Source organism: Catharus ustulatus, chromosome Z, assembly GCF_009819885.2.
Source record: "Catharus ustulatus isolate bCatUst1 chromosome Z, bCatUst1.pri.v2, whole genome shotgun sequence".
Lineage (NCBI taxonomy): Eukaryota > Metazoa > Chordata > Aves > Passeriformes > Turdidae > Catharus > Catharus ustulatus.
Genome location: NC_046262.2, coordinates 11773335 through 11786188, shown reverse-complemented (window position 1 = coordinate 11786188; position 12854 = coordinate 11773335). Strand labels below are relative to the sequence as shown.

Below are 12854 nucleotides of genomic sequence, written 5' to 3'. Positions count from 1 at the left end.
ATTGAACATAAACACCAGATTGCATGATGACACTTCAGCAGAGAGATTTAGGACCTGTGCTCCAAGTTACCCTATTAGAATCTATATTAAAGTGGAATATGTGTTGATTTGGACACAAGCAGCTACCTCTTCTTTGCCTGAGACAAACTGTGAGTAGAGCCATGGGAGAAATAATGAAAAAGAGCTAGGTATCCTAGACATGACTGGGATCCAGAGAAAGGTATGTGTATAGCAAAGTAAGAGTCACGTTGATGTCAGAGAGCTGTCCACTGCATCAAAAGAGAAGTCAGTGTGTTACCTTTGCTCAGGACCACTGGAGTGCCAGGTGCTCACAGCTGTGCTGGGGAGGCACAGAGTCACAGTCCTACAGGAGCACCTGCCCCTAAGCCTGACCCTGAAGTTTAGCTTTATTCTGTAAAAGAGATTATTTTCCCCCCAAACCCCACACCAGTATTCAGCTACAATTTGCAAAGATGCAGAGATGTTTTATAATAAATGTCTATTGCAGGCCTTTAGAGCTAGTGTTACAGAGCCCTTAATTCCCAGCTCAGAGTTAGTCAAACACTCAGCCTGACACCTCCTGCCCAGCTCTGGAGGAGCCTGAATTCCTGAAACACCTTTATGGCTACGGCTATGAAGCACTTGCATGTTGCCCTTACTTGCAGACACAGCATCTCCTCCTTGGGTTTCATGGGCAGAAAGCATGCAAGTGGAAAGGGGAGTATGAAGCTGTAGGAGCTGATGTAACTAAGCAGTGAGCAAAAGCACCATTTGACTTAGGATGCTGCCTAAACTGGACACCAAATCTGAGGATATAACAGTTTCTGAGTGCTGTTAAAAAGGCGTTTTAGAAACCATTGAAATTTGTCCTTTGCTATTTCTATGGTCTAGTGTTAGACTCATACATTTTTTCCCTTTTGTCTGTAGTTGTTTGGCTCATTTGCCTGTCTTCCCCAATTAGGAGTTAATTTTGTTCTTTTGAGAACATGTCCAAAAAATTGTTGTCTTTTTATCCAGCTTCAGCTTCTCTGTTTGCCCTTAACTGTTTTTTATTTTTTTTTCACTTGTTTTCCTTGATCTGCTTCTATATTTATCTCTTGATTGTAATATTTGATTTCTTACCTTTTTAAAATTTTTTTAGATTTTATTTTCAAGGCAAACAATTGCGGGGCATTAGTAGCGGATTTGGAATGAAGAGCTTTCACCGCTGGCACTGAAGCAGACTGTGCTTAATGTAATAGGGACATTATTCATTATTCATTATTTCATCCTCAGACAAGAGTCTTCATTGAAAGACAAACTATGCCTAGCTTATGTACTCTTGTTAGTCTCTGAGCCATGTTTTAAAAATTATTTTTGATCCAAAAAATAACAAATAATTCCACGAACATACAGGAATAATATCTTATTTGCACACATAAAAGCTCAGACATTCACTATATGTATTAGATTATATTTGATATAGTATTATTTAGAATTAAGGTACTACTCAGTGCTTTACAAAGTTACTGTAATAACTGTTCCTTTCATGCCTGTCTTTACTTTGCTGCTTCACGTTCATCACTAAAGTTAATGTATTTACTCCCATAAAATATAGATCAAAACAGAAAAGAAAACTGCTCTCTCAAAGTTTATAGAGTACCTTTCCTGCTTCACATTTCTTTTTTTCCTCTTTTTCTTTGGCTGGAAGCTGACATATTCCTTACCAGCACTGAATTCTACTTCTCCCTACTGTGGTTTCAGCTGCCCATTATTTTGTCTTTTTGACAATACAGTTGCACAAAGAAATCACAAAGAGTGAGACTGAGACCACTCAGGTCCAAGAACTTTGTGCAAACATACAGAAAACAGAGCTCAACCCTGAAGAAATTTTAGTGTAGTTTGACAAAGATCTTGAAGTTGGATATGGACAGCTGCCTTTGTTTCTTAAATTCCAGCTTAGGCACACACTACAAAGAGTTTATTTTAGGCTGGTCTGTCTTGATATGCAGTTTAGCACCATCATTAGCAGGAGATTCAAATTATTCACACATATCTCATAGTCCAACTTTCAATTCCTACAAAACCACCTGTTAATTTAGCTTAGTGCTGATAGTCCAAACCTATAAATGACTTGTTTGACACTGAGGTTTAAGTATTTTGTTGAATCAAGATATGCCGGTGCCAGAACTACTTGGATGATGGAACATACCACATGGCAGAGTTTGTTAATAGATTTCATTTTGTCCAGAATTTTGCTGAGACATGCAAACAACCTGGATAGACTGAGACGGAGCATTTTCTCTCAGAGAATACAGGATTTTTGCCAAATCAGGTGTAAGCTTTACCAAAACACCCTTTTTAAATGTTTGATTTGTTTGGTGAATTTTTCCCATAAGAAAATCAGGCTCATGGCTGAAATTCATGGAATCGTTACCATTTTCTTAAAAAGATAGCTAGGATGCTTTCAGTCCCTAGCTGTTTGATTATGTGCCACTTCATCCCTAAAATCCTTGGTATGACTGTGAAGCTGTTGGCAAATAGAACCTTCCATCTATTTCTTTTACTTGCCAACAGCCTGTTCCAGCATATGGATTTCCAGAAGTGTTTCACTTCAGTTGATTAAAAAGAGGTATCATGCCTTACTTCTTGTGAGCTAAGTCATCTGAAAGAAATGGTGTAGCATATTCGATAATTTAGACATAGCCTCCATATAGGTAATGACACCTCTCCTCTCACTGTTAGGTGTTATTCCAATTTTCCTATCTGAAAGGTCACAAAAATGGCACAGGGAAATTTGCACCTGGAATAATACTTAATTACACAGCAAGTGACCTTCTAAGTCCCTCCAGATTTGGAAAAAAAAAAAAGACCAAACTAAAAAAAGCCACAAAATTAATTCTGGAAATCTAGAAAATTAGTGAGTACTGTTCCATTTGCTTTGGAAGATTCCTCAGTTCTCACCCTTCTGCTTGTGTTTTTCCCCAAACTGCCATGACCTAAACATCTATTTGCCTAATTCCAGGCTGAGTCCTGAGGGACTGGTAACTGAACACAGCTGTCACACAGAATGCACAGAATCACCTGGACTTGGGATCCCCTGTATCCCTGTTCTTGCTCAAAGGATCACTTCACAGCCTGGGACTTCATATGTGAGCCTTTTAGTCATCAGGTTAAACACAATGCTGCCTTTTTCTCTCTTGGCATATGTATTTGTCCTTAGAAGTCGTACATTTCCCTCTGCCTAATAACACAGATTTGAAAGGAATGGTGGAACTTGCCTTTTGAGAGGAAAAGGATAACCTAGCTCCTCAGTTTCTGCTGACACCATTCCCAAAGTGAGGACTCTTGGGTTTCTGCATCTCCCCTGGATGAAAATGTCTGGCATGGTCCTGACTCAGAAACGAGTGGGAGTAGGAATGCAAACCTGTTTGGTTTTGTTTGTTTGTTTGTTTGTTTGGCTGCCTGTGTTCCTCCTGGAAGGTTTTAGGCGGTTACATGCTTAAGTCATGGAACTGTGCAGTTACCCTGTTGAGTCTCCTTTCTAGCTCATGCACTAAAAAGACACATAGCTCTGAGATTTAGATTCCATGGGCAGCTTCCTTTGCTTGCATTTTAGGCTTTGAAGAACTTGACTGCACATCCATGTCTATTTAATGTATGGCTTTCCAAGTAAAAAAAAATTTTAAAGTAATCAAAACTTATGTAGTAGACTAATTTGTCAATTACCTTTGATTAGTACTCCCAGGAATTCCCATGTCCTGTAGAATTGCCCAGAAAGGCAATTCTACTCTTTTTCTTTAATTTAACCCTTATGCATGGCAAATAATGCTTAAAATTTAAGCCTCATCTTTCATAGATTTTGTTTTGAATTAATCAAATTTCAGTTATACCAAGTTACAGTAAAAGGTGTAAAACAAGCACACACTTTGTAACGCTCAAGCTCATTTCTATTTATGGTCTCTATCCTTGCCAATAGAATGTGTGTACACACATGATAATTTTCAAGCAAGACATTTCATTTTTTAAAATGTTGAGATTTCAAAACGTGAATATAACTTGTGCTCAGAGAAAGGACAAGGGAGAATAACCAGGGAATATGAGTAGCAGTAACATTTTGTCTACTGTCCTGATTCTCCTGTGATCCTTCCGGCATTCTTTGCCTCTTTTCTAACATTTAATTATTTTCCTTTTCACTGTTGGACAGCTCATCAAACCTATTATTTCACTCTTTTATTTTAAAAAGTCTCATGAAACCTAGAAGCAAAATGAGTTTCTCTTCAATGGATTTTAAAGGGTTACACACCCTGTGGCCTCATTGTGTTGATTGAAAGTGCAAACACTGGCTATACAACTTCAAGTCTGATGGGTTGACATAAAAAATGCTATAATCCAGCTTTTACTAAAATTCCTCTGAAATAATTACCATTCATTATTTTACTATTTTCCATATTTTTTTCCATACTCCATAACATATATATGTATTTTTTTTTTGTAACCCTGACTAATTTAAGATTTATTGGTGAGGAGCCTAGTTGCTCTCTAACATACACTGTAGACACCATAGAATATTCTGTGAACAACTGAGATGGAGAAATTGATATGGGAGGCAAAATTTCTTATTGCTCCTTCCTAAGTACTCTTTTATCATCACTTACATTGCCTTATTTCTCCAAAGCTCTGAATTGCAAACTGAATACACTGTGAAAAGAATATATTTCAATACATGCTAAATTCCATTGAATCACAGATCCACTGAGGCTGGAAAAGACTTCTAAGTTCACCAAGTTCAACTCTCAACCCAGCACTGCCAAGTCCACCACTAAACCACATCCCAAAGTGTCACATCTATACAACTTTTAAATATCTCCAGGGATGATGGCTCCACTGCTTCCCAGGGCAGACTGTTTCAGTGTTTGATAACCTCAATGAAGTAATTTTTCCTAATATCTGGACTAAACATCCTTTGACACACCTTCAGACCTTTTCCTCTTGTCCTGTTACCTGTGAGAAGAGGCCAACCCCAGCTGGCTACAGCCTCCTTTCAGGGAGTTGCAGAGAGTAAGAAGGTCACCCTGAGCCTCCTTTTCTCCAGGATAAACACCCCCAGCTCCCTCAACCATTCCTCACAGGACTGGTGCTCCCGACCCTTCCCTAGCTCCATTGTCTGGACTCACTGCAGCACCTCAGTCTCTGCCCTGTTGTAAGTTTACTTACTGTAAGATTACTGGGTTGTAATCAAAAATGAAATTAAATCTTGAGGAAATGTACAGAAAACAGAAGGAATTGAGAGGATTGTCAGAGGATATACACAGCTAATGTGATGACATGGATTATTTTATGAAGCTGGTGGTAGTAAAACACTTGATTTTCCTTTAACAAGGCATGAAAAATTAAAAAAAAATTAGTATGTCTCAGCTGCTCATCTAGAATTCTATGCTACAGCACAGTACAAATTACCCAATGCCTCCATTTATATCTTACTTCTTTTGAGCAGCCTTTTCAACATCTAGGATATCTAGCCCCTTTGTTTATTTCTCTTTAATATTAGATTTATTTGTATAATTTTTCAAATGCACTTGAAATTAAGTAGTTTATAGAAACATTTTTTCTATGATATCATAGAATCTCTTGAAACTTTCAGATGCCTGGCTATTTCAAGAAATTTTGTCCTAATTTTAAGATAAATGAATGAAATTTTCAGGAATTCATGAATAGCTGAACATACCATCTTCAGCCACACCTTCATCGGGGCCAACTCAAAAGCATTTCATCTTTAATGACATCTTGTTCTACCTTTACAAGTGCTAGTAAGGATCTAACAATGTTAAATATTTACTCAACATACAAATCACTGGCATCTTGCTTATGATTTTGTGCTGCCTTGCAGCCACCACAGCAATTATTGTTCCTGTCTACTGAAAAATGGAAAGGGTTGGCAAGCCCTGATACTAGTAATTTCATGTTGATATGACTTTTCAGTCCCCTTCAGGATCAACATGAAGGTTTTCTTGAGAATCCTTAAGGTAACTACTGTTTCAGTTGTAAAATATCTTCTGATAGCATGATGACCATTCTCTAATGGCATTCAGAGAATTTTCTTGTAAAATCTCTGAGAAACCACATCCTAAACGTCCCACAAAGTGATTGCCATGCATTTTGCTTAGGATAGACTTGAATTTTGATTTGTAAGCAGTAGTATTATATAAATATATTTGTTTTTAACTTCTAGACAGAATTTTGAGAATTTCAAAAGCCTTTCTTTAATCTGTATGAAGAGTGGAGTGATGGTATATTTCTCTGGACTGTTTTACGACCCTTCAGACATATTGCTTCTCAGCATCACTTTGCACATCCACTGATTAGACAATTTAAAGCGTTAGGATAGAAATAAGTTGATTTTTGGCAGATTTTGCATCTTTATTGTGTATTTATGCACAGCTGCTGTCTCCAGAATGTTCAATTATTATTCACAAGGTAGCCAAGTTATTGTTGCTACTCTGTGCCATGTATGGCAGTTCAGCAATCATTGCTGTTTCATTTCAGTAACACCAGAATGAATGGTAATGTGGATTGTGATAATACATTAACATTATTTTATTTTACAAGTAATTCTTAAGCTAGAGTACGGCTTATATGTCACAGTCTCACTTTTACTGATGGCTTCTTAATAACTGAGCTAAAGTTCTTAGCATTTGTATACTTTTTCTTCTTTTTGAAAAGAATAGTCTCTTTTGCAGCTTTAAGTGTCACTCTGAGTTTTATGGTGTCTGTTTCTGCTTATTTTTTCCTTCCAAACTTTTGACTATTTTATACTTAAAAGTTTTGATTAGCAAATTTTTCAGAATGTTAGTTAGGAAGGTTTTGTCACTGAGTGAGAAATCAATTGTGTTAGGCAGGTTCTTTAGGAGAGCCCTGAGACAGAGTTGGCCTCTGAGTTCAGCATAAAAATAATTTCTCTTTAACTGCAGTCAACTATCTTGCATTGGTTTTTATTTTATTTTATTTTATTTTATTTTATTTTATTTTATTTTATTTTATTTTTTTTATTTTATTCTATTTTTAAAATATTTTCTCTCTTAGTATTTTAACATATTCTTTCAATTAAAACTCAGGTTCCACAGCTGTTTCTCCATCAGTGATGGATCTTTATTTTGTTCTCATGCAAATGTTACCAATGCTGCCTTAGGAATTGTCACAGTGTTCAATGTCAATGTGTAGTGAGGTCAAATACTCTTCTCTGGGTATGTCAGCCTCGCCCTTAAGAGGTCTCCCAAGAGTAGAAAAGATGTTGCATCAACACACAAGGCTGCAGTTTTCGTGGGCAACATCCTGGGTTTTGTTTGCCTGTGTATCACAGACTTGTGCCCCTAGGTTTTAAAGTGTTGTTCAGACAGGGAGGCTCCCCAAGACAGGAGAATCTGCTCTCTTGCACAACTTTCCACTGTTCAGATATTGTAAGGGCTTTGTGGTTTCTTTGCCTTCTGTGTCACGAAGGATCCTTTCAAGCCTTTTTTAATTCAGGGACAAGGGGCACGGCCTTCATCTCACTGTTCGTCCTGTACTTTTAACTAAGCTTTTTTGGTAAACACACTAGAAAGTTTTGGAATCTCCCAGATGGTGCATGCTGTTGAAGAACAGAGGTCAGATGGATTTATCTGTATTTCACACTTATTTTGACATTGCTGGCAATTACAGAAGCCTGGCTTCAATGACATAGCCAGTCCTGCATTCCCTCTTCCCATATTTTGACATTGCTGGCAATTACAGAAGCCTGGCTTCAATGACATAGCCAGTCCTGCATTCCCTCTTCCCTTATTTTGACATTGCTGGCAATTACAGAAGCCTGGCTTCAATGACATAGCCAGTCCTGCATTCCTTCTTCCCTTTGGGGAAACTGGGAACCAGAAAACAGGACTGGATCCATCCCCCTCACCTTGAATGTCCCTGCAGGTAACTGCAACATGTATCTATGGCAAAAGGATTTTAGGTAGCTAATTAGAGCTTAATAACTATGCAGAAACTGCTTTCCATAGTACTTGCTTCACAAGCTGCCTCTGTTCTGCTGAGCCCCTCAATTAAAGCAGCTTTTCTCTACGGAGATCTGAGGATCTCTGCTCAGCAGTGCTCTGTGTCTCTGCTTTTCCTTCAGTACAATTTCAGAACCTGCAGGAGATTCTTTGGCATTTACAGTTCTGTCAGAGTCTGGGTTCCTGTGCCATTTTTCAGAAAATGGGATGTGAGAATGAAGGCAGGCTGATACAGGGTGTATCTGCAAGGAAGGGGTTTTTGGGGACAGGATTCTGAGTGGCGTGGGAGAACCTGAGATTTTGCTAGTAATTTGGCTAGCACTTCAAAGTTTGTGAGACTTCCTGCAGACTTTCCATGAGCCACCATGATCCCTACACTACCTTAAAGTGCCTCTGGTCATTGTGATGTTCTCGACTCACCAGTGCTCAGCCTCACAAATTTGTCTCACATGATTGCTCTCATCTATTGGGTCTTGACAAGATTGACTACAGAAATTCATAATAATTCCTAATTCATAATATCTTTATGTGAACAAGGAGAATGTGAAAAATTGCATCATAATTCACTTATGCTTTTCCCCAAGTTTCCCGGTGGTCTTGAGGAAAGTTTTAATTTCACTAAAAATATTAACAATCATTATTACAACTATGAGCTAGACAGACCCTACCTATGCAGAAGGTGTAGTCTGAAGGACATTCCACGAGTTTTTTAGGGAATGGAGAATAGTTCTAAGTATCTTTCAACATGAATTAAAGCTTCTTCCATCTTTATCACCAGGTTTTCAATAAATAATTGGTTAGTATGGTAGCAGCTAGTGAATTTAGTTTAGAATTCAGATTAAAATCACAGTCACAACAGAATGGCTATATAAATGTCTGTATTTCTCTTTGTCATGTGAATACTAGAAAAACATCACTTCATTTGCAAAATATCTGTATACAACAGGGAGAATTGCATGTTGTAGCTGCCCACTTCATAGCTAAGTGCAAGTTTCCCACTTCAACACAAGCCCAAGTCCCTGCTATAAACTAAATACTGAAACTAAGGTAAGATCCTATGCACTTAACCTCTACCAAAATCAATCCTGCTCAGCAAACAAACAGGAAATGCTCTATTAAAAAAGTCTTTTTCATGTTTACCCCATGGTGAAAGAGACGTGAAAGAGAAGACTGTAAAGAAATGCTCTCTTTAAATAAAAGCTTATCTTCAGTATGGTCTGTATGAAAACTTCTGCTCTAAGAACTGTCATCTGTTAGATTACAGAGCATTAAGCATTATTTCTTGTCAAAATTCAACCCTGGCCTGAGCATAGTCTGGTTTCCACCTGGACTCACATCGAAGCATCTCAAAGGGGAGAGCCAGTAGTGCTAATTGGTGGGCTAATTCTGCAACATTGATTACCATCTGCTAGGAAGGGGATCAAGCCCACCATCTAATTTTCCACAGATCACCAGACAACTGAGTGATGATAACAACTTTGTCCTTGCCAAACTAGACAGATGGAGTTCACCCACTGAATGTTTTCCAAACTCTTAAGCCATCTGTTCCCTACTTCTGAGTATTTCCACAGCAGCAAAAAACTCTCAAAAGCCCCAATATTATCTTTCATAATTGATAAACCATGAAATTACTATTCTGATCATTTACAGGTACTGCAAAATTATATCACAAATAACAAATGTCGGAAAAAACTTGAGTTTTTTGTCGTAATAACAAGAAGACCTTTTCTTCCACATATTGTGCTAGATATATCTACAGGTCCATGAGCAGAACTGGAGCAGCCTACTCATCATAGGCTAAGCATTTTCATCAGTTCTCCAACTTGTGTTCCAGTGCCTATTGATCCTCTGCTGTAGGTGGTAGTGCAGTAGGGGGCAGAGTGTCAGTAATTACCCAAAATTAATTGGAACCAGCAGTAAGAGCAAAACCACTTGTCCAGTCTACATTTCATTTCCACACTGACAAATTTGTGGGAGCCGTACTGGATGTGGATGACAGAGAAAAAATTGCAAAAACCTTTTTCCCATGCTGCATAGAAAAGTAACAATTAAAGAATTGTGTTGTTTGCATTTGGACAGTGTTTCAGAGCTTGCTTTGACTTGGTCTGCCTTTTCTGACCCTTGTAGATAAAACATCTGATTTTTTACCCCTGATATTAATGGAGCTTTTACACCAATAAAATTCTTAGTTAGGAATTAAAAACACTTACTATCAAATACTGTTTATAAATATCAGAAACTGAAATTACTGCTTTAGCAAATAAGTACTTTATTTTACCAAAAGGCAAATTAATATAAATTTCTCCCAGAAAAAGACTATCAAACCAGAAATTAATTTGTATCAGCAGTGCTGACGTGGTATCAAGCAACAATAATGGTAAAGCCCTGAAATTTCAATTCCTGGAAGGGTTGTAGAAACACAGCAAGGAAACCTATACAGAGCAGCATTATGAAGGACATCAGGGCCTACACAGGCAAAGGGTATAGACCATTATCTTTAGGTGCTTACATATGGTTTGTCATCACCATCATGATCAGATTCACAATTTTATATTTTAGACTAATCAGAAAAGTGAAAGCCATGCAGTAAAGCTATTAAGTTCTTGTTCACCCTGTAAAGAGTGGTTATTTCATGAAATACGGTGCCACTTTGAAAATTTCTAGTTAAAGAAAAATTATCATAAGTGATCATGTAATCATTTAAAGGAAAATTAGTTTTAAAAATTGCATATTTTTTCTCAGCAGATTCTCTTTCTAATGGTAATTCAAAGTATGTAGCAATATTTTGAATTTACATTTTGATGCATTCCAGATCTAAAGGCTGTTTGATGTACTGGATTCCTCTGGGTACACTCTTAAAAGGCATTTAATCAGGTGCTATCTTTCAGTGCTTTGAATAAGTAACATCGGCTTTGTTGCCCAAATTGCATCTGAAAGATGCATGTGTAAGATTGTAAGCGGCTGAGGGAGAATAAAGTTAGGTTTGCATTTATCAACAGAAAACTGAAAAGATAGAGGCTGTGTTTATTATATGCCTTTGCTTAGAAATGTCTCTTCATTTTATTCATTGGGAGTTTCTGTTCATTTTTGCCAAGTGTTAATTTTTTTATAGTTTAGGTGAGTAAGTTACTGCCTGAGCATTTTGCTGCAAGTGGCTTTGGTAGGAAAAGATACAATTGAGAACATTCAATTAGTTCAGTCTTTGTATCTGATTCTTTAAGAGAAGAATTTGTAAAACAGATGTTCTGCTTGGTCTTTCTCACCAAAATTCTTCTTAGGAATTACTAGAATAATTTAATGGCTCTTCTTTAGACTTCATGCAGCTGTCAAAGCCAAAACTCTCCAAGCCAGAACATTCTTATCAGTGCAGAAGAATTTGGAAACTCATTTGTAATGCAAATCACCCAGTCACATCGTCATTGTCAAATACACTGGAGAACAGAATATTCCTATTGAACAAATTACTCACCAAGAATCACAGCAACAACGGTGAAGAGCACAAAGGCATTCCTCATTAAATAACTTTTAACATCGTCCTTTGTTATGCTCTGCACTTTTTTTTTGGCCAAAAGTGTACGTTTCCGGACTCCTTGCTGAATTCGTTCCATCCTACTTCCAGGTTTTGGATCTTCCCCGTTACCTTTAGTCATTTATTTTGCTGAAAACTTTCTTTTATAATCAACTTCTGTGAGTATCCCTTCAGAAAAGTGGAGGACTCTTTTAAGTGGGTGGTATTGGAGAAACCTGCAAGACCAGAAATATCAAATGTTGCAGTACGATTTTAGGGGAATTATTAGCTATATATTTACAAAGAAGCAAATATTCTTCATGTTTTAGTAAAGCTTATATTATTCTTACTATCGAAGCAGTTTTTGATGAAAAACCTCAATGATTTTGAAAGAGGGATTGTAAGGACTCATCAGATAAGTGTCCCATGTCTTCAGAGATTAACCTGAACTGCTGTCATGCTGTAAAACCCAGGAGTAACTTTTTTTCTAGTTGCTATTGATAAATAAATGAAAAATCAATACAAATCATAGCAATTTAAAACTATCAGTCAGGTTTGCTTTTCACTTTTTATCAGACAATTATTATTTGAAAAAAAAAAATCTAACTCACCTTCACATTAACCATTGAAGAGTTCAAACTGGTAAATTTAAATTGCTCTACATTTCAGATGCTTTTAACGATTGAATGCATTGGCTCAACTCCTTCTTTTCACATGGAAAAAGGCAGAAGCAATAGTTTATTTATCCCTCAACCACTATTTAGAAGATATGCCTTTGACAGCTTTATGTTGATAACATTAATCTTTTTAGCTGTATAAACTGAGCACATCTGTGAAACATCAGAAGTAATATCCCACTTAACTTGTTGCTTCAGACTGTAGTACCAGCTCACATTGCAGAGCAATGCTTGGCTTGTCCTGACAGCAGTTATGAGCATGTATCACAGAATCACAAACTAACTAAGTCGGAAGGGACACATCAGGATCATGCATTCCAAATCCTGGACCTGTGCAGGGCAGCCCAAGAGTCACACCACGCCTGACTTCAAGAAATCACACTCTGAATCGACATTAAAATGTTTCAATATTAAAAGTTTTTCATTAAGGTTTACTTTTTATTTTAGTGGTGGGGATTTGTTTTGATGGCTGCTGGATATTACTTTGTTTAATAATGGAGCCTCCTCAAAGGTGTTTTCCAGACTGAAAATCCCATTTTCTGAAGTCTTAGTTAATATTCACTGGCATGCTTTTTAAAAATAAATTAGTAATGAATAAATGTATTGGGTGCTTGTGCTGAAATCTGTCTCTGTTTATAAGCAGTTCAACTCTAACATCTC

At 37.2% G+C, this 12854-nt stretch overlaps 1 protein-coding gene across 1 annotated transcript in view; it reads right to left on the bottom strand.

Moving 5' to 3' along the window:
• SLC1A3 (solute carrier family 1 member 3) overlaps positions 1-12854 on the bottom strand; it is a 67426-nt gene that overhangs the window by 53771 nt on the left and 801 nt on the right. The window contains exon 2 of the mRNA XM_033085451.2: positions 11479-11753. Within this exon, the coding sequence (XP_032941342.1) occupies positions 11479-11659 (181 nt within the window). The 5' untranslated portion in view covers positions 11660-11753. The remainder of the gene's footprint in view (positions 1-11478; positions 11754-12854) is intronic.